The 20,365-nt window shown below is 41.6% G+C and overlaps 2 protein-coding genes across 3 annotated transcripts; both read right to left on the minus strand.

The window, feature by feature from the left end:
* Window positions 1-273: 273 nt before the first annotated feature.
* On the minus strand, window positions 274-5,059 carry mmp13a (matrix metallopeptidase 13a). Of its 2 annotated transcripts, none has more exons than XM_079507658.1 (10): window positions 4,977-5,059; window positions 3,880-4,127; window positions 3,614-3,762; window positions 3,268-3,396; window positions 2,262-2,423; window positions 2,023-2,152; window positions 1,771-1,904; window positions 1,519-1,678; window positions 1,328-1,431; window positions 274-665 (listed from the first exon to the last, which is right to left on the minus strand). In XM_079507658.1, the coding sequence occupies exons 2-10, from the start codon at window positions 4,035-4,037 to the stop codon at window positions 556-558; spliced, it is 1,236 nt and encodes a 411-aa protein (XP_079363784.1). In that variant the 5' UTR covers window positions 4,038-4,127; window positions 4,977-5,059; the 3' UTR covers window positions 274-555. The 2 variants fall into 2 exon arrangements, with proteins under 2 accessions (XP_079363784.1, XP_079363783.1); XM_079507657.1 differs by lacking the exon at window positions 4,977-5,059 and adding an exon at window positions 4,346-4,545.
* Window positions 5,060-11,400: 6,341 nt separating this feature from the next.
* On the minus strand, window positions 11,401-19,960 carry LOC306928082 (collagenase 3; the record flags this gene model as incomplete). The annotated part of the gene is made up of 12 exons (XM_079508001.1): window positions 11,401-11,522; window positions 11,616-11,719; window positions 12,183-12,342; window positions 12,748-12,884; window positions 13,420-13,512; window positions 15,128-15,185; window positions 15,433-15,594; window positions 15,853-15,978; window positions 16,097-16,245; window positions 17,862-18,115; window positions 19,030-19,040; window positions 19,930-19,960. 12 exons carry the CDS (start codon window positions 19,958-19,960, stop codon window positions 11,401-11,403), a joined length of 1,407 nt encoding a protein of 468 aa, XP_079364127.1.
* Between the last annotated feature and the right edge of the window lie 405 nt (window positions 19,961-20,365).

Raw genomic sequence — 20,365 nt, forward strand, 5'->3', positions numbered from 1 at the left:
TAAAGTGATACGTATACAAACCGTGAGTGATAAATAATGTAGCCTATGTTTCCTTTTCATGATCATGTGGATGTATGGCTCCAGGTTCAGGAATCAATAAGACTATATCAGTATCAGAAGTAGCTCTCAAAAAATGAAAAGGCAGCAGTTAAGAAGTAAATGTTTTATTGTTTGTCTAGCCAGCACATGTGGAAGACACTGACTTACAGTACTGTATACAAGTACAATACAGTATACATTTACTTTAGGTTTAATACAAAACAGCTCCACATTAAAAGTTACTTTTATTATATATATATATATACACAGTATATTAGTAGCCTGTATTGCAGTGCATTCATATACATCTTCAGATTGCACTTATTTCAGAATAACAGCAGCATTGTAAATAAATACAATTGTATGCTCACTTAAAAAATAGTAAATACATAACAAAATATACGGTAACTTATATTTAACTTATATTAAATAACATCTGATAAAAATGAAAATGTAAACATTCACTGTCATTCTAAGTGCCTTCTTAAAAGACATGAGGTCAGCAGGTCAGATGAACTAATAGTTATTGCAACGCAGAAAGTAGCTGTTCCTCAGCACACGGAACAGCCTCCCACTCCTCAGGCTGTACTCAAACATCAGAGGTCCACTGTACACATAGGTGAAACCTGGGGGACAAATGCAAAGCAAAAGTTAAATATCAGTGGACACCACTAATGAAACGGATACAACTAATGAAACTGCAACAGACAGAAAGACAAGGCGAGTGAATTTTGCGCAAGAAGTCATTCTCAAGCTGCACACACAAAGATTTGTTTTAGGCTTTTCTGCCTTTATTGATAGCATCAAGTGAAGATTGACAGGAAAGAGGGAGAGAGAGAGAAGGGGAGAGACGCAGCAAACGTCATGAATGGGACTCGAACACACGAGTCCCAACACATACTATGTGGCATGCGCCTGGACCACTTGGCCGGCCCTGCACACATAGCTTTGTTTTCAAACTGAAAAGCTACATTGCCTAACTAACTATCAATAGCTAAAGATTGGATATTGAGGCCACGTCATTATTAGACATGTCTAATAGAGGGTATGCGCATGCATAAAGTGAATGGCAGATCGAGTGGCAAATCGAGTGGCAAGATGAGTGACAAAGTGAGTTTAATGTTGATTAAAGTCATTTAATGCATTCAAATATGATTTTTCTGTTTGGATGTATGGACTGTCAATGCCAGAAAGTAGTTTTCTGCCACTCAGTAGGCATTTCCACAGAACTTCCTGGTATGATGATGATGTCACGCGCATGCCCTCTATAGCAGTAAATATCACCCACCTCTGTATTGGAAGGCTGCTGTCACCTTGCTGGTCATGCCTGGAAGCAACTCATCCACCAATCTGGGGAATCCCTCATCCATCGCTCCCCTGGCCTCATCGTAACTGAAGCAACACAAATGATGATTTGACTATGATTTTCTATAAATTGTTCAGTAATTAACTCCCAACTTCTCTGTCTTCTGAGCATACCTATAGTAGTTGTCACCAACAAAGAATAATGTCTTGCGTGTTTCTTCATCGTAGAGGGCAGCATTAACTTTCTTTACACCTCTGGGTAAACCAAAACTGGAGAGCTTTTTAGGATAGCCTGGCACAAGATCGTAGCCAGAGAAGGCCCATACTTTATGACCTGGAGAATAATAATAGAAGAGAAGAGTTTTTAATATAAACACGTGTACACTTTAAATAATTGAGTGCTTTGAAGATGAAGAGAGCTTGTACCTTTAAAGAGGTAGACTCTGTCTGACTGACGACTCTCATAAGCAGCATCGATGTTGGCAGGAGCACTGGGCCAGAAGCTTGTGATGAGACTCTGCTCGGGTGTGACGCGCTGTGGGTAGCTTCGCCAGAAGATGCTGACAACAGATAATGCCAGAGCATTACAGCTAAGCAATATTAAGCCGCTAGAGAAAACAGTGTTATTCTAAGGTTGTTGGCTGATTTTCGGTCATCTGAGGTGTACAGTAGTATTACTTGTCTTTGAAGAAGAGCATTTCCCCTCGCAGCGTGGTTACAGCATCCAAGACCATGGTTGAGTCACATGCATCAGGGGTGGTGGGGGGCTCGGGTTCCGGCTCAGGGAGGCTCACATCAGTATTAGCACCTGCAGGTCAAATCAACATAATCAAATATAGAGAGCTGAACTAAGACATAAGCCCAGGAGAAATTTATAATAAAACAGATAATATTAAATCTGGATGGGTTTGTTTTACCATAGAGAGACTGGATGCCATTAACATCATCACGGGGCAGAACAAAGGTGTCTGGGTTCCTATAGTTGTATACGGGGTACATGAGAGCACCAGGGTCATCAGAGTGGGATAGACCCAGGGAATGGCCAAACTCATGGGCTGCTACCAGGAAGAGGATATAACCTGTAAGAAAAAAACACAAACATTACAGTTCTGCTATGGATCTACTGAGGGACAAGGAATTGCAAACCCCACACGTCTCATATTTGCCAAAGGAGAAATTAGGTCATATGTCCGTCAAATATGACGTAAATTTGTGGCTGGCAACACAAACAATAAATGCCATTGACAATGAAGGGAAAATAGCAAACCGGCTAACCAATCACATAAATTCAGTTGTTCATGAGATGATGTATGATGATGTATAATGATAAGAGCGCCCCTCACTTCACACGGGTGTGATTTTTGAGGGGCACTAGCCCCTCCTATTAACAGCCTTTGTCCACACACGTCTCAAGATTTGCCATTGACAATGAAAGGGGAATTCAGGTCAAATGTCCGCTAAATCTTGTCCCCACACATCTCAAGATTTGCCATTGACAATGAACGGAGAAATTAGGTCAAATGTTCGCTAAATATGACGTAAATTAAACATCAAAACATTGACATTGAAGGGAAAATTGACGTCATATGTAAACGAGAAAATCAGCGAACTATAGCAACAGGCATTCTGATTGGCCAGTATGAGATGATGCATGATGATGTATGATGATAAGAGCTGAAAATTCCGCAAAATATGACGTCAATTAAACATCAAAACATTAAACGCCATTGACATTGAAGGGAAAACTTACGTCATATGTAAACGAGCAAATCGGCTAACCAATAACATGTCGGTGGGAGTGTTTGGTCAATAAGGGACCACCTTATGTACCTTATGTAGCAAGTTTTTTAAATAATTGCCAGTAAAGAAGAAAGGTAGTGGATAGAATTACTCCGTATAAATGCCCTTGGGTTAAAAACTCACCTCTGTTGGAATTGAAAGTGAAGTTCTCATCTTCATCAAAATGTGCATCTCCTCCGATGCCACTGGATGGTGCAAAGGCATGAGCTAAGGTGCCATCTGGACCATCGAAGGGGTAATAATCACCATGCGCTTTAAATAAGAACATATTTATGTTAAGAAATAGTAGCACCATTAAAGCAGTTTCATCCATGCTATTACCGGTAGTTCCTAGGTCTATGGCTAACAGACAGTATCAGAGCTACGATTGTCTGTGTTCCATTGTAAATCAGCACTGAACAACACCAATAATTTATTTGGGGTGTAGATTTGACACATTTGGTAAATTAGAGTTATTTTCTATACTCACATTGGCGGCCAAAGGAGATCATGATGTCAGCGATGCCGCTGTAGATTCTTGTGAATCTCAGAGGGGTAACATTGGCCCACACTTGCAGAGCTCTCTCTATTGAGTCATCTACTTCAGACACAGACATGTCAGGGGTGTAGTTCTCAATCCTGTGGAACAGATTGGAAGATAAATGTGGAGACACATACAGCAACTATGTTGTTACTGTAAACATGTCCGTAAAGAGTCAGTACATGTGTGTCCGAGTTCACATATAGGTCTCCCACCTGTAGGTAAGGCTGTTTTTCTCCCACTTGAGGTCTCCTCCAAAGGTGGTGAAACGAGAAAGTTTGACATCGGGAACACCACAGCGAGGCTTCTTCATCAGCGATACTGTGTCAGTGTCCAGTGTTCCAGTGATCTGAAGGCCAAAGAACTTCTGCATTTCACCGAGCTTCCTGGTCAGCGGACTGATGCCCCGTCTGACAGTGGGTCCGTTTTCCTCTGTCAGGTTGAAGAAGTTCTTCAGGTAGCTCTGCAACACATTACATAATGACTGGTTAGATATGGAGGGGCCAGATAACACATCACATGACAGTCAATAAGTGGATCACAAATACTGTATTGATATTATGTCAATACTGAGTACTGTTTAGAAGAGTAAGATGATATCTTTATATAGTATATTATAGGTCTAAAGCTTGTAGTATTGTACTAAAAGATTAGGTAAGATCTATTAGAGAGGATACCTACCGTTGCAAAAGCTTCATCTTGTACAGTAACTTGTGATATTGGCAGCAAATAAACTGTGGCTACCACGCTTAGTAGAATGCACAGACTGAAAGAGTTCATGTTTCTTCGTTGATTCGTTGGTCGAGTTTCTGTGTGACTGCCAGGCGGGTCTTATATACACATTAGACCGGGATAGTTGAGCAACAACTACCTGAGTCACCAAACATTCCCTATATGGATGGCAGAGGACGTTTGGATTGATGATGCAGCTGGTTTAACTGTTATATGATTAGATTAGATAAGAGCAAGCTGTATGATCCACAGAGGAAAAATCAGGTGTCAAAGGTAAGAGTCAAGAACTAAACCATTATAAGAATACATATACATATACAAGAGAACACTAAGCTACTTGCCCTAGATAACTGCCCAGGATCTGATTGAGTGAATTATTATTATTTTTTGTAATCAATTTTTCTTTCATGACAAAAACAACAATTGAATTCTGGCATTATTAATGAATTAAAAAAACACACAAATACAGGATAATGTATAAACATAGTAAACATAGTTCTATGACCAAAATAAAACTAAACTGAACTGAACTAAAAGAAAACTAAGAAACAAAAACAAACAAACAAACCCATGCACCCACCTCTCCCTGTTATGGGCTGGCTGTTTTTCTGTTGCGTTTCTGTTTTTTTCCCTTTTCCCTATATGGTCTGGCATGGGCGTGTGACTGACTTCCTGGGCTGTGACGTGCTGTATCTACCTCCTGTGGAACTGCACACCTTGGGGTCATCACCTCATCAAGCCCAGCTGATAAAAGACCTGGCTCGTTGCTCCAGCCCTTGCCAGTTTGTCAGTTGCCGATCGGTAAAGTTACTGTGCCTCTGAGCTCTATGTTTTTTGCTTGCGATCAACTTTATTCTAACTCCTCGTCTCCTTGTGCCCCCAGTGTTCTACGCCGCCTGCCTGCCTGCCTGCCGACCAGCTCAACATAGCCCAACACAGCCCCCAGCCTATTTTTGTTTTTTCACCTGTTTTGTGAATAAATACCTGAGTTTGTATTCATCTGGTTCTGAGTTCTGCTTTTGGGTCCTATCATACTAAACCCTAACACTCCCTCCCAGGACCAAAGATGTCACAAATTTCTTACCATTGTGTAAAAAGGACTAGATCCTAATTTGATCTGCAATGTTAGACCAAATATTAACATTTTCTTCTTTTGCTCCATGTAACGTTGCCCTAGTGAATTATTGAACGTCAAAGTAGTTGAACAGACGACAGCAAGGGTTTCAGGCCAAAAACATATTGGCATATGCCCTTGGTGTATCTCCCAATACGGTGCATGCACTCCTACTGTAGCTCTTAGTCTAATTAGTTTGGCTGTGGCCAGGCTTGACTGCTTAAATCAGCCAGCCCACTCCTGCTGCTGTTTATATATTACTGCTGTTTTATTTGAAATGTGCTTGAAGGTAGGGTAAGTGATATATACCCTATGATATAACGATATACCCGTGTGTGTGTGTGTGTGTGTGTGTGTGCGTGTGCGTGTGCGTGTGCGTGTGCGTGCGTGCGTGCGAGTGCGTGCGTGCGTCTTAGCACCATGTCTGTTTGTACCATGACCTTTGACCTTTACAGCTTGCACACACACACAGAACAGTACAGTACGTGTACAGTACACAGTACAGTAAGTACTACAGCACAGTATGCGTATACTATGTGTATACTACACTACACTACACTACAGTACGAGTATACAAGCAGTACAGAGTACAGTACAACACACACACACACACACACACACACACACACACACACACACACACACACACACACACACAGTGTACAGTATAGCACAACGCGTACAGTACACAGCGGGCAAGGCTTAAGTTTCGGTGGGTGGTGCTAAGATGAAAACCAGGTATACTTAATGAACTGGTGGGTGTGGACACAAAACAATTTCTGTACACTTTTTTGAAAAACAACTTCCTCCTAATATAATCATAGGATCTGATGATGGGGGGGGGGGGGTCACGGCACTCCATCTTTGAAGCACTATATTCTTATAGTAATATATAGTAATCATTGCTATAGAGTGTTTTCAGGGGTCTCCCCATCTCCAGTTCTATAATAAACAGAAAATACACTGACCATTTAACAAAAAATCATTTACATGGTGAATCACATCTTGATGACATCATCAAGATGTGATTCACCATGTTAAGGATTTTTTTCAGACCTCCAGTTCTAAGAAACACAGAATCGGGGGACTTTTTTATTATTTCCACACAACAGCTCTAAGGTATATTAATGACATAGTAAAATGTTGAAAATGAGTGATATTCCCCTTTAAGCCATATCTTCCCAGTGGATTGATGATACAGCAGCTGTGAGTCATAAACTGGTTTGATTGACAATGTTATTTTTGGTCTTTTCGAGCTACCTGTTTCCTGACCAGTAGAATTTACTTTACTTTACTTTATTTGTTTATTTGGACAGGACAATGCACAATACACCGGATATAGCACAGTTGCTAATTTTCATCCGCAGTCCTCACAAGAAACACAAAACAGAAAAACAGACAGTCAAACAGTGGAATACATTTACATAACATTAGGGAACACAGCATAAAAAAGAAATTCACCTAAAATAATCATGAATGGTTGCAGCTTTGGTTTTCAAGCAACCATTTTTTCAGATTGTATTTAAAAGAGGGAAATGTAGCACAATCCCTTATACGCAGAGGAGGGCCATTCCATGCTACACAACCCTGTACTGAGAGGACATTTTGGCCGAATGTTGTTTGCCGGTGTTTTATTTGAAATGTGCTTGAAGATAGGGTAAGTGATATATACCCTATGATATAACGATATACCCCGTGTGTGTGTGTGTGTGTGTGTGTGTGTGTGTGTGTGTGTGTGTGTGTGTGTGCGTGCGTGCGTGCGTGCGTGCGTGCGTGCGTGCGTGCGTGCGTGCGTCTTAGCACCATGTCTGTTTGTACCATGACCTTTGACCTTTACAGCTTGCACACATACACACACACACACACACACACACACACAGAACAGTACGTGTACAGTACACAGTACAGTAAGTACTACAGCACAGTATGCGTATACTATGTGTATACTACACTACACTACACTACAGTACGAGTATACAAGCAGTACAGAGTACAGTACACACACACACACACACACACACACACACACACACACACACACACACACACACACACACACACACACACAGGGGAACAGTACAGTATAGCACAACGCGTACAGTACACAGCGGGCAAGGCTTAAGTTTCGGTGGGTGGTGCTAAGATGAAAACCAGGTATACTTAATGAACTGGTGGGTGTGGACACAAAACAATTTCTGTACACTTTTTTGAAAAACAACTTCCTCCTAATATAATCATAGGATCTGATGATCTTTTGTTTGGGGGGGGGGGGGGGGGGTCACGGCACTCCATCTTTGAAGCACTATATTCTTATAGTAATATATAGTAATCATTGCTATAGAGTGTTTTCAGGGGTCTCCCCATCTCCAGTTCTATAATAAACAGAAAATACACTGACCATTTAACAAAAAATAATTTACATGGTGAATCACATCTTGATGACATCATCAAGATGTGATTCACCATGTTAATGATTTTTTTCAGACCTCCAGTTCTAAGAAACACAGAATCGGGGGACTTTTTTTTATTATTTCCACACAACAGCTCTAAGGTATATTAATGACATAGTAAAATGTTGAAAATGAGTCGTATTCCCCTTTAAGCCATATCTTCCCAGTGGATTGATGATACAGCAGCTGTGAGTCATAAACTGGTTTGATTGACAATGTTATTTTTGGTCTTTTCGAGCTACCTGTTTCCTGACCAGTAGAATTTACTTTACTTTACTTTATTTGTTTATTTGGACAGGACAATGCACAATACACCGGATATAGCACAGTTGCTAATTTTCATCCGCAGTCCTCACAAGAAACACAAAACGGACAGTCAAACAGTGGAATACATTTACATAACATTAGGGAACACAGCATAAAAAAGAAATTCACCTAAAATAATCATGAATGGTTGCAGCTTTGTTTTTCAAGCAACCATTTTTTCAGATTGTATTTAAAAGAGGGAAATGTAGCACAATCCCTTATACGCAGAGGAGGGCCATTCCATGCTACACAACCCTGTACTGAGAGGACATTTTGGCCGAATGTTGTTTGCCGGTGCGGCACTTCGCAGTCTCCTCGAGTGGTTGCTCTGGTACTAATTCCCCTATCGGGGAATTCATTCATCCTAAAATTTAGGGTCAAAAAAATGAGCCTCCAGAGGATGTTACAATGATGATATGAGTGGGGCTTCCTGTCAAACAATTTTAGCGCACTCTTGTAGAGCTGTTCTATGGGTTTGAGAGTAGTCACACCTGTGCAAGACCAGTTTGTGAAACAGTATTCAATGTGTGATAGGATCATACAGTGAAGATACGATCTGGCCGCTCCAACTGTCAGGAATGGTCTAATTTGTTTAAAATTTTGAAAGTTGAATTTAATCGTATTAGTGACTTTCTTCACGTTTTTTAAAGGTTAGGGTTGAGTCTAATATGACTCCGAGGTACTTGAACTCTGGGACAAGGTCAAGTTCCTCTCCACCCAGAAACACACCTGAGGACTCCAACACAACTGGTCTTTTGGAGAAGGCCATGCCAGGTTAGAATTATTGACACATCTGCATAGCTTTTACCATGGGCAAGTACAACTTGCAGTCCTGCTTGCTCACATATTGGATTATTTGATTTAAAAGGATGACGGTTTTCTGATTCTTTTCTCATACCCTGAGGCTACTGTTGACCCCAGTAAGACATGTTGTCTCATGTCTTTACAAACAATAGGAATCCTGTTTAACTCAACCCAGCAGTAAAAAATAAATAAATGAATCACATACACAGACACTGCTGTGTATGTGAGTCATTTAAAAGTCACATTAAGGTACAGCTATCATCACTTTCATAAAGTCATCGTAATCCTCCTATCAATTTAAGGCTTAACATTTACTGTGGAATTACAAGGATGGTGGGCATTGCAGACTTATTTTAGTGGAAAACTACAATATAGTAAGTGTCTTATAACACTTAAGGAAATCACATTGCTCAATACATTGCCTCAGGTAGTGGACCATCAACCACTCCATGAGAACTCTGGAAAAGAAAGATTGTGTTGTAATAGGAAAAAGTACAGACAGATGTTTATCTCTCTCTCTCTCTCTCTCTCTCTCTCTCTCTCTCTCCTTTTTACCAAGAATATCATATTTGTCTTTAAAGGCAGAAAGGTAGAGGTGCTTCGATCAGGTTTTTGGGGACTGATCACTATTTCTTTCCTCATGATCGGCTGATATACCTATACCAATCTTGTGCGTAAGGGGAAAATCCATGTCAAAACCTTTCCTGTGTGTGTGTGGCGAGGAAGGGGAGAATGTTTAGGCCTGTCACAAAGATGCAAAACGATATTATACTATATATGTGAATGTGATTGACTTTTATACCACTAAAATGGTATAAATCGTTTGTCCAGATCAGGTAAATTGCCGATCACCGATCTAGTCATTTGGAGTGAAAATCGTCCGGGCACCGATCGGAGCACCTCTACAGAAAAGGCACGGGAACAACAGTTTCCCACTGACGCAAAAAACACATATTATAACACATTTGCTCCACTATTTTCATTATCTCATTTTATTATCGCTCTTTGGAAGTAAGTTTTACGCATTTTAATATGGTTTAATATGAAGAACTATTACAAAACTATATTGATGTAATAGATTTAACTACTTCCCTATTCCCACGATCTAGGTTCCCTTTAGTTCATTTAGACAACTTGTAATCATAACAAAATATTTCACAATCACAGTACATACACATCACCACCATGACCCTCAGATTAGAAACATGTTCTCCCCTTCATTGTAATTCTTTACTCAGATCCCCATTAGGTCAGTGGACTGAAGTATATATTTTTTCTTGCGGTTGTTTCCGCTACCGTGGTCATAATCTTCCTGGGGGCCCCACACACACGCACGCACGCACGCACGCACGCACGCACGCACGCACGCACGCACGCACGCACGCACGCACGCACGCACGCACGCACGCATGCACGCACGCACGCACGCACACACACACACACACACACACACACACACACAAAACCATCACACGCACGCACGCACGCACGCACGCACGCACGCACGCACGCACGCACGCACACACACACACACACACACACACACACACACACACACACACACACACACACACACACACACATACATACATACATACATACATACATACATACATACATACATACATACATACATACACATATATATATATACATACATTACTTTATTGATTTATTTATGGGACAGTGCACATTAATGATCATTTCAATCAATAAGCATGATAATTAGGCCGGATTTAGCTAAGATCATTTCCATCTGTAGCAACCCCACAGCAACAACATGACAAAACAGAACATACGACTGTGTAAAAATATATTTTAAGAATATCATACTTAGTTTAAACCAAACTAAAAACCAACATACTGTACATACCCCAAAGTCCAATACCTAAACTAAATAACTAAAGCCTAATTTAAAAAAAAAAGTATTGTTTCCTGTGACCCATTACCGATTCCGTTATCGTGGTCACTAATCTTTCTGGAGTCCACATAAACCATCCATCCATCCATGCACATCCATCCATCCATCCATCCATCCATCCATCCATCCATCCGCACACACACACACACACACACACACACACACACACACACACACACACACACACACACACACACACACACACACACACACATACACATACACATATACGCAACATAAAACCAAATATTTGTTTGACTGACACAAAATCAAAGTAATCAAAACATCTGCTAACATAACAAGGCATGTGTAGCAGTTACAACATTTGCGTGGTCTCTCTCCTTAGTTTCTGTGTGAGGCATTTTAAGTATTTGCTTAGGATTTTCAAGTAGATTAGAACATGGCTTTGTCAGTGCAGGCTGCTTCTTTTATTGCATTCCAGCATTTCATTAGCAGGCCCAGCAGAGATGACATATTTGCGTTTGGGGTCATATTTGTACTGTACATTCCCTTTGAAGAAGAAGACAAACCCTGTGGGTGAAGGTATAAATTATCCAGTGTTGTACACACATGTTGTGAGAACATTAAACATTACGTATGCAATGAAGAGAGAATAATGGATACCCTCATAGGAGACTGCTGCATCCAGAGGAGTGGGAACACCTGGCCATTCCTGGGATATAGGTGTTGGAGAACCCTTCTCCATCATCATCTGCTCTTCATCGTACCTATAAATCATACAACATGTCAATGCTGGATGACATCCAACTAGAACATAACAAAGCTGGAGTTAACTGTGTGGCAGCTGAAATTATAGGCTATAAGCTGAAAGCTCACGCATACTGTACCAACATCCACCACTCTGTAACAAATGACTGTACACTTGTACAGTACATGTTTTTAGCTGAACACCAACTGAGGGTAATGGCAGTTGACCGCTGAGATGTCAATGTGTTTACTCAAAAAGGAATAGGGATTGGCAAGATGCAGAATGTGAGGAAATGGTATAATATTACAGTACTTCCAACAAAAGCGTTACCAAATCAGTGGTGTCATAACCAATATGGATTTCACCATGTACTGTGAGTGAAAAGCCATCTCAATTTGTTTTATTTATGTTCTATTAATAATGTAATAATATATTTATATTGGTTATTCGGTGAGACATTTGTGTTTGTATGGACTAAGTACCTCCAACACTCATGACCAGTGAACAACACAGTGAGGCGAGCTTCACGGAAATGGAGAGCAGCATCTACAGACTGAATCCTGGGAGGGAAGCCCAACTCAGAGACGTTTTTGGGGAAGCCCTCTAGGAGGCTCACCTGATGGATCACCCAGTACTGCTGACCTAAAACAACCAGAGTACTGTGTGATTATCTCCAGTGCATTTCATTTCCATGATATATTCCAATGGTTCTAAAAGTGGGGCCCAGGGATGTATCGGGGTCCTTGAAATTAAAACATTTGTGAACCACTGATATATTCACTTTACTGTATTTAAAGTTAAACATATTGTTTAATTAACTTAACATACTTAGTTGACGCTTTGTCCCGTCATTTTTTTCGTCTACACATCTCTTTGCAGAAAATTACAATCCACAAGCTCTCAACCATGTGTTGTGAGCTTGTAGATCTGCTATCTTTGACAAATGTTTGCCCGAGACATATGTTTGCCCGAGACGAAAATGTTTGGCCGGGACACCAGTGTTCATGCTCAAATAAGTGTGTTTCAGAATAATGCAGTGAGGTATACCTTTAAAGGCCACCAACAAGTTCCTCTCTACGTTTTCATAAGCAGCATCCAAGCTTGGAGGTAGGATGTCTGTCCACAGACTGTTTATCAGAGAGATTCTTGTCTCATCAAACGCAGAATGTTTGCGCCACATAAATCTGAAATGGCATAAAAAGCATAGTTTCTGCGTGGAGTTTGCATGTCCTCCCCGTGTCCCCTAGGGTAGGTACCCTCACAAAAACATGCAGTAATCCTGGTCTCTATACTGCCTCCCCCTGGTCAGCCAGGGTGCCTGATGGAGGGGAAAGGAACTGTTTGGAATAACGAGTTCCTTCCACGTGCTACGTCATACTGCGGAAACTCCCCCTGTCAGGCAGCAGCCTGCATGCTCACTCCTCAGGCATTGAAGGAAGCATGAGCTTCGGGGCTCTTCCCAAGTTGGCAGAGGGAGAGTAGCGCTCAGGATTACAGCTTTACTTAGGGCAGGCAATTGGCATCAGGTAAAAATTGGTTACAAAATCATAGGATATAAAAATTGAACAAAAACAAAGCAGAGTTAAAATATTTAATGGTGGACTACCTGCATTTTTTTAATTTAAGCGACTTAATTTGAAGGCCTACATGGATTAGAGCCTACAGGTTGGATTTGTCAAACTTGTGTATGTGTACAGTAGTAATACAAACGTACTGTACCTGTCTTTGAAAAACAGGACCTCCTGCTGTAGTTCTGTTATAGCATCAAAAGACAAATCGGGGTCACATTTGTCAGGTGTTTTGGGAGGGGGCCTCCTCAAGGACAGTGACGAGAACGTGGGATTTATACCTGCAAAAGGCATAAAAAGTTTCCTCCTGTTAAATGTATTACACTGAAATATGAAAACTGGAGAACATAAGTAAGTAAATTAAAGCTTGTGATATAGTGTTTTTAGGTGCAGTTGCAGATACGATTATTGGATCCATGCTGTCATCTGCCACACCATATTATGTCTTATCCTATACTGTTTGTTTGGGAATATATGTATATTTGACCATTCCACTGACAGGGTGACAACAATAATCATGCATCTGCAACCATTGTGTTCACCATCTTGTGCAGGTTTTTCCGAGTCTTAAACTCACAACCTCTACCAGTCGTTCTCAAAGTGGGGTCTCATCAGAGTTCCTTATGGGGGTTCCAAATTGACCTTAGAGGTCTGTAACTCTCTGAGTTATGGGAGTCCTGGAAATTAAAAGGTTTGAGAACCTGCAACTTTTCACTGAGGAAAACTAAATAAAAGCTATATGATGACTAAGAATAATGACAATTGAATGACAATTTCGTCAACAAATAAAAACTAGACTAAAATGTCAGTGGAGACTAGTGGAGAATAGATCCAGTAGAACTAAAAGACAAGTCATTTTATGCGTGGTTGCATGCTGAAAATAGCAGATCCACAAGCTCACAACACGTCATGTTGCACCGCGTTGTGAACTTGTAGTCTAAAATCAGCCATTACGACGGCATCAAGGCCGGCCAAAAGACATTTTAGTCGACAAAATCAACTGTAGATTTAGTCAACTAAAATCTTATGATATTTAGTCGACTAAACTTAGACTAACACTAAAACATTTCAGGTGACTAAAATGTGACTAAAACTAAATTAAGATCTGTTCAAAAGACTATGACAACACTCCATTAGACCACAATGTTTTGTATATTCTGCTTATTCCTCCTTGTGTGTTTTTCAGGGCAAGACAAGGCAAATGTATTTGTATAGCTGCGCACATTTCAACAACAAGGCAATCCAATGTGCTTTAAATGTGATTTTTGTGAAGGGTTTGAGCCAGGTACTGTACACTCTAGTCTAGAAAAACACATTCCTTGGTTTTGATGTCATTGACATCTTCTCTCAAGATAGATTCTGCAAAAAAACAACAAAAAATAAAGAAAAACATGGGAATCCATTACCGAATGGGTTCCCAGATTGTTGGCATCGAGACAAAATGGTTTCACACGTAAGTCATAAAATTCAAAAACTGTTAGGAATTTCCATTGGGGAAAAAGAAAATCTCACTAAAACACACCCAGCATATTGCACTTGGTCCCATGTTCATCAAAGCAATAGTTTGCTAGCAGCACATTAACTTTTACATTTCAAGGTCTTCCCTTAACTCTGACAGTATGCAGCACATGCACCCTAATAACAATATGATATACGTTATGCTGTTTCGTTGTTTTTTCTCTCTTGAGAATACTCAGATTATGGAGACATCCGGGGGGTGCATCAATTAAGTTCCTGCACATCACCTGCTTGGCCCGATGCTCCAACAAACACAATTGGCCGTGTTCATGGTTGGGAGGCTGGGTGGTGAGGGTGTTTTCTGTCACTGTGTTTTTGTGTTTTTTTTCGGGGGTTTTTACCAAACGCCTGCAGTCCGCGAGGCTACTGTTAGCAACTTCTGCAGTTTGGTCAGGGCACCTGTTCAGAGGGTTGTGGAACTGAGAAGAATAGATTGTTTCTCCGCATATATGTAACTATTCACAAGAAGTAGCTGGTGACTTCATATGTATAGAATGAGACACACGGTTGTCTACACCCTCCCACTACCAGATGACCAATTGAAGAGGTTGGCAGTGCCATGGGGAAAACTATAGGAATTGGAATAATAACTAACCTGGGAGAAAAAGAGAGAACATTCTTTTTAAAAGATATTCAGATGACTCACCATATACATCTTGGACATCTTTGACATCTTGGAAGGAGAGTTGAAATTCAGCTTGAGGGGCAAAGTTGTATGCTGGGTACATGATGGCTCCTGGGTCAGAAGAATGGGGCAGACCAAGAGCATGGCCAAACTCATGTGTAGCCACACCAAATAAGTTAAACCCTGAAAAAAAAAAAAACATTGCCATTCATCATTGCTAAAATGGTCAGTTCAAAATTCATGTTATCTTTTTAGATGATAATAAATTGCCAATTGTACTCAAAATGGTACCCAATATTCAGCTTATCATAAGCTGAATATTGGGTAACATTTCACCCTACTCCAAAATATAACTACAGCAGATGCTAAATCTGTAAGTTTGTTAGTTTGAGCAGATTTATCAAGTTCAAGTTTTATTGCTAGCTAAGTTATTGCCAGTACCAGTAGTATTAAAACTCCAGTCTTCATCTACATCAAAATGGACATCTCCTCCAATACCCAGCCCAGGTAGGAAGGCATGAGCTAGGATACCTCCTTTGCCATCAAAGGCTGCACCATCATCATGATCTGTGAAACGACATCCAATTCAATTGCATTTAAACGTCAACATTCATGCATCACCAGCAACATGGAGCTGCACAACTTTTAAGGCATCACATAAAACGAAAACCTCTCTGGATCTCACCGCCGCTGTAGAAAGAAATGACAATGTCAGCCTCCCTCCTGCTCCGTCTGCGGAAGCGAATGGGTGTGACCTCTGACCACAGTTTCCATGCTGCTCTGAAGACTTTGCGTGCCTGCGAGGCCTTGATGTTCTGACTGTATATGGAGATTCTGAGAAAACAGCAAAAGAGACAGGCCATCTTGCAGAGAACAATGGTTCTCAAACTTTTACATTTCAAGGTCTTCCCTTAACTCTGACAGTATGGAAGCTAATGGACCCTAACGGCTCCATTTGGTTCCATACTGTCAGAGATACAGACTTGTAAGGGTCAACCCTTAAAGGAACCCTGCATATAGATAGAGTCCCTGGTATCCACTTTGAAAACCACTGTTGTAGAGGATCAGTCTGTTTGTCTGTGTGTTTTTTTTACTTATATTTTATAGATATTTTATAAAAGATACGGTAGCCTAAATGAAGAAAGTAATGGTTAAATCACGGCCCCCTCATGCATTAGTTCTTCGCAAGGGTGAGAGGGCTGTGATTTTTCCATTACTTTTTTATGTTTATTTTATTTGAAAGTGACGCAGCGCGACCTGGCAGCGCGACCTGGCACAACACAAACGGGACGAACCAAGGCGAATATATATATTCAAGTCTGAACGCAGCTTTATTGTTAACTAGAGCGGTGCCCGTGGGGCTTCTACAGCGGTGCCCGTTGGGCACTGGCCTACTTGGAACGATGAAAGTTGGAAATGTATGGCCAGCCCAGATATTATGTCTGTGTCCCTTTTATGCCCATATATGGAGTTTTTTGTCAGGCATGGACAAATATAGAGTCTATGCAAATGTCAGAATGATGTCAGAACAGGCCAGCTCCATATATGGAACCTAGGCAGGGGCCCTGTCCAGAGCCCGGGCAGAGGCCTTTTTGGGGCGGTTCTGGACAACCGTGGGTCCGACCGACTCGACACCGGGGCACTGCACCTCCTGTGGTGGTGTGGAACGCCGCGTGTGTCGAATTTGAAGGCGGTGGGGTGAACAGTTCTCGAGTTAGGTGGATTACCCACAGACAGACAGAGACTTGGTGCATTTATAGATAGATTATGAAGCAAATACATCTGATGGATATAAATCCCATTCACTATATACAGTATGTGTATGGTTTAATGTTTGTTTTTAGTTAAACAAACATTAAAAATCACAACCGTGTGAAGTGAGGGGCGCTAATATATTAAAGTCTAACTCATGTTGATTAGGTGATGTAATGGTGATGTAAAACAAACGATGCCAACATTAAACGCCATTAACAATAAAGAGACAATATGACGAAAACGACACAATATGACGTACATTTTCCCTTCATTGTCAATGCGTTTACAAAACAAACTTTGAACTAAAGACAAACATTAAACCTGTGTATAGGAGGGGCTAGTGCCCCTCAAAAACGCCATTGACAATTTACATAATTGTGTCCCTAACACAAACATTAAATGCCATTAACAATAAAGAGATTTAATCTAGAGTTTAATGTTTGTTTTGTCCGTGTTTGTTTTACATAACCATTACATCACCTAATCATAGCAACATGAGTTAGACTTTAATATATTAGCGCCCCTCACTTCACACAGGTGTGATTTTTACCATTATATACACACACTCAACAGCCAGAACAGAATCACCAAAAACATGCTTTAATTTGCAGAATGGCTAATTGCTCTTTAGACTTGAGTTAGGAAAATACGCTGCTACAACCACTTCTCTGGATTTACTGGTTTAAATCCCTCACCTGTAGCTGATGGTTTTCTTTTTCCAACGTAATGTCTCCCCAAATGGCTCCACATCTGACAGACCACAGCGAGGCCTCCTCATAACTGCTAGAGTCTCTGGCGTTATCTCTCCACTTTCAGGAAGACCAAAGAAGTGCTGCATCTCCTTGATCTTACCACAGAGTCCAGGCACCTGATCTGTTCTGCTGTTTTCTGCAGCCCTCCTGTGTTTCTCTGACTTGGGTTTGTAGCCATAAAAGTTCTTAAGGTACTCCTGAAAGCAGATAGTTCATTCAGTGTGCAAGATGATTTATTATCACAGCTGACGAGAAACAAACTGAATGTAAGCCAAGTAGACACTTCTCAGGTGTTGGAGACAGAATAGGAGACATTTTATCTAATTTCTTGATCTTCATTCATTTTTAATGCCGGAGGCACAGACATTCCATTTGAATTGGTCCAAAAAATAAAAATAAATAAATGCAGTAATCACTAAGCAATAAAATGAATGTAAATAACAGTACTACAAGGGCATTTATCTCTTAAATTTGTCACAATCTCTGGCAAGTAGAATAGACGTACAAATGATCAGATGTGGATATAAGTGGATTCTTTTTTACAGTAAACATTCCTGAAATTTCCCTAAACCTTTAAAAGCAGTGTCGATGATAGCTTTTTCCTGGTAATTGTAGGTGTCATCATGTCATGCCATGAAAGGTAGACTCTAAGTTTATGACCTAAGGTTAAAATACTGTTGGTCCATACAAGTTCACATATTCTACTACAAAAGTTGGCTTTAGAAATTTATTTCTGCATAAATATGACCTAAAACCTTTTTTGTTTTGTTCTAGATCTGTAATACATGGTTCTCAAAGTGGGGCCAGGCCCTCTGGGTTCCTTGAGGGTGTATTTGGTTCCGATGTGTACCTGGGGCGCCCGCTGGCCAAGTGGTCCAGGCGCATGCCACATATTTAGGCTTTGGCCTGACAGCGCATTGCGTGTTCGAGTCCCGCGTTCGAGTCACTCTCTCCTTCTTTCCTGTCTATCTTCACTTGATACTATCAATAAAGGCAGAGAAGCCAAAAAAAACAAATCTTAAAAAAAACAAAAAACATGTGTAGCTGTTTGGTGATGATCACTCCGTTTCAACATGAGACACTGGTCCTTCAGTTAATTATTTTTGCCTACCATGAATTTGTCTACCGACAAAACAGATCAACAGATATGTCGCCATACCCACAACACTACACATTGCTCTCTCCCTGGAGAAAAGGAACTCCTATGTAAGAATGCTGATTATAGATAAACTAGATTACAGCTCAGCATTCAACACCATAGTCCCTTCCAGACTTGACACAAAGCTCAGAAACCTATAGGATTCAACCCTATAGCCTGCTGCCTGTGCAGCTTTCTGTGGTGATGATGGGCTCCAAAACGTTTGCCCCCCTGAATGTCAACACAGGAGACTCCAACCAGTACACTTATGGCCTAATCACTTGCGGCAATGTGCCTACAGGACTCAGAGAGGGGGAGAACCTGACACAATGGTGCTCGAAAAACAACCTGGCCATCAACATCGACGGGTGCATATCTTTGGTCCGACGTATACTAACAGTCCGACTTCTTTGGTCAGACGTCCTACGCCAAACCCTAACCTAAGCCATGGGGTGAATCTTAACGGGCCACGCATGTCGGAGCCACGGATGAGTCTTAACCGGCCACGCATGTCGGAGCCACGGGTGAATCTTAACCGGCCACGCATGTAGGAGTCACGGGTGAGTCTTAACCGGCCACGCATGTCGGAGCCACGGGTGAATCTTAACCGGCCACGCATGTCGGAGCCACGGGTGAATCTTAACCGGCCACGCATGTAGGAGTCACAGGTGAGTCTTAACCGGCCATGCATGTGTCTTAACCAGCCACGCATTTCGGAGCCACGGGTGAGTCTTAACCGGCCACGTATGTCGGACTGTTGGTACGTCGGACTGTTGGTACGTCGGACTATAATGTCTGCCCCCCGTGGGGGACTGTTAATACATTGGACTAATGTCTGCCCCCCGTGGGGGACTGTTGGTACATCAGACTAACGTCTGCCCCCCGTGGGGGACTGTTGGTACATCGGACTAAGGTCTGCCCCCCGTGGGGGACTGTTGGTACGTCGGACTAACGTCTGCCCCCCGTGGGGGACTGTTGGTACATCGGACTAACGTCTGCCCCCCGTGGGGGACTGTTGGTACATCAGACTAACGTCTGCCCCCCGTGGGGGACTGTTGGTACATTGGACTAACGTCTGCCCCCCGTGGGGGACTGTTGGTACATCAGACTAACGTCTGCCCCCCGTGGGGGACTGTTGGTACGTCGGACTAACGTCTGCCCCCCGTGGGGGACTGTTGGTACATCGGACTAACGTCTGCCCCCCGTGGGGGACTGTTGGTACATCGGACTAACGTCTGCCCCCCGTGGGGGACTGTTGGTACATCGGACTAATGTCTGCCCCCCGTGGGGGACTGTTGGTACGACGTAC

This window comes from Electrona antarctica (assembly GCF_951216825.1).
Source record: "Electrona antarctica genome assembly, chromosome: 8".
Lineage (NCBI taxonomy): Eukaryota > Metazoa > Chordata > Actinopteri > Myctophiformes > Myctophidae > Electrona > Electrona antarctica.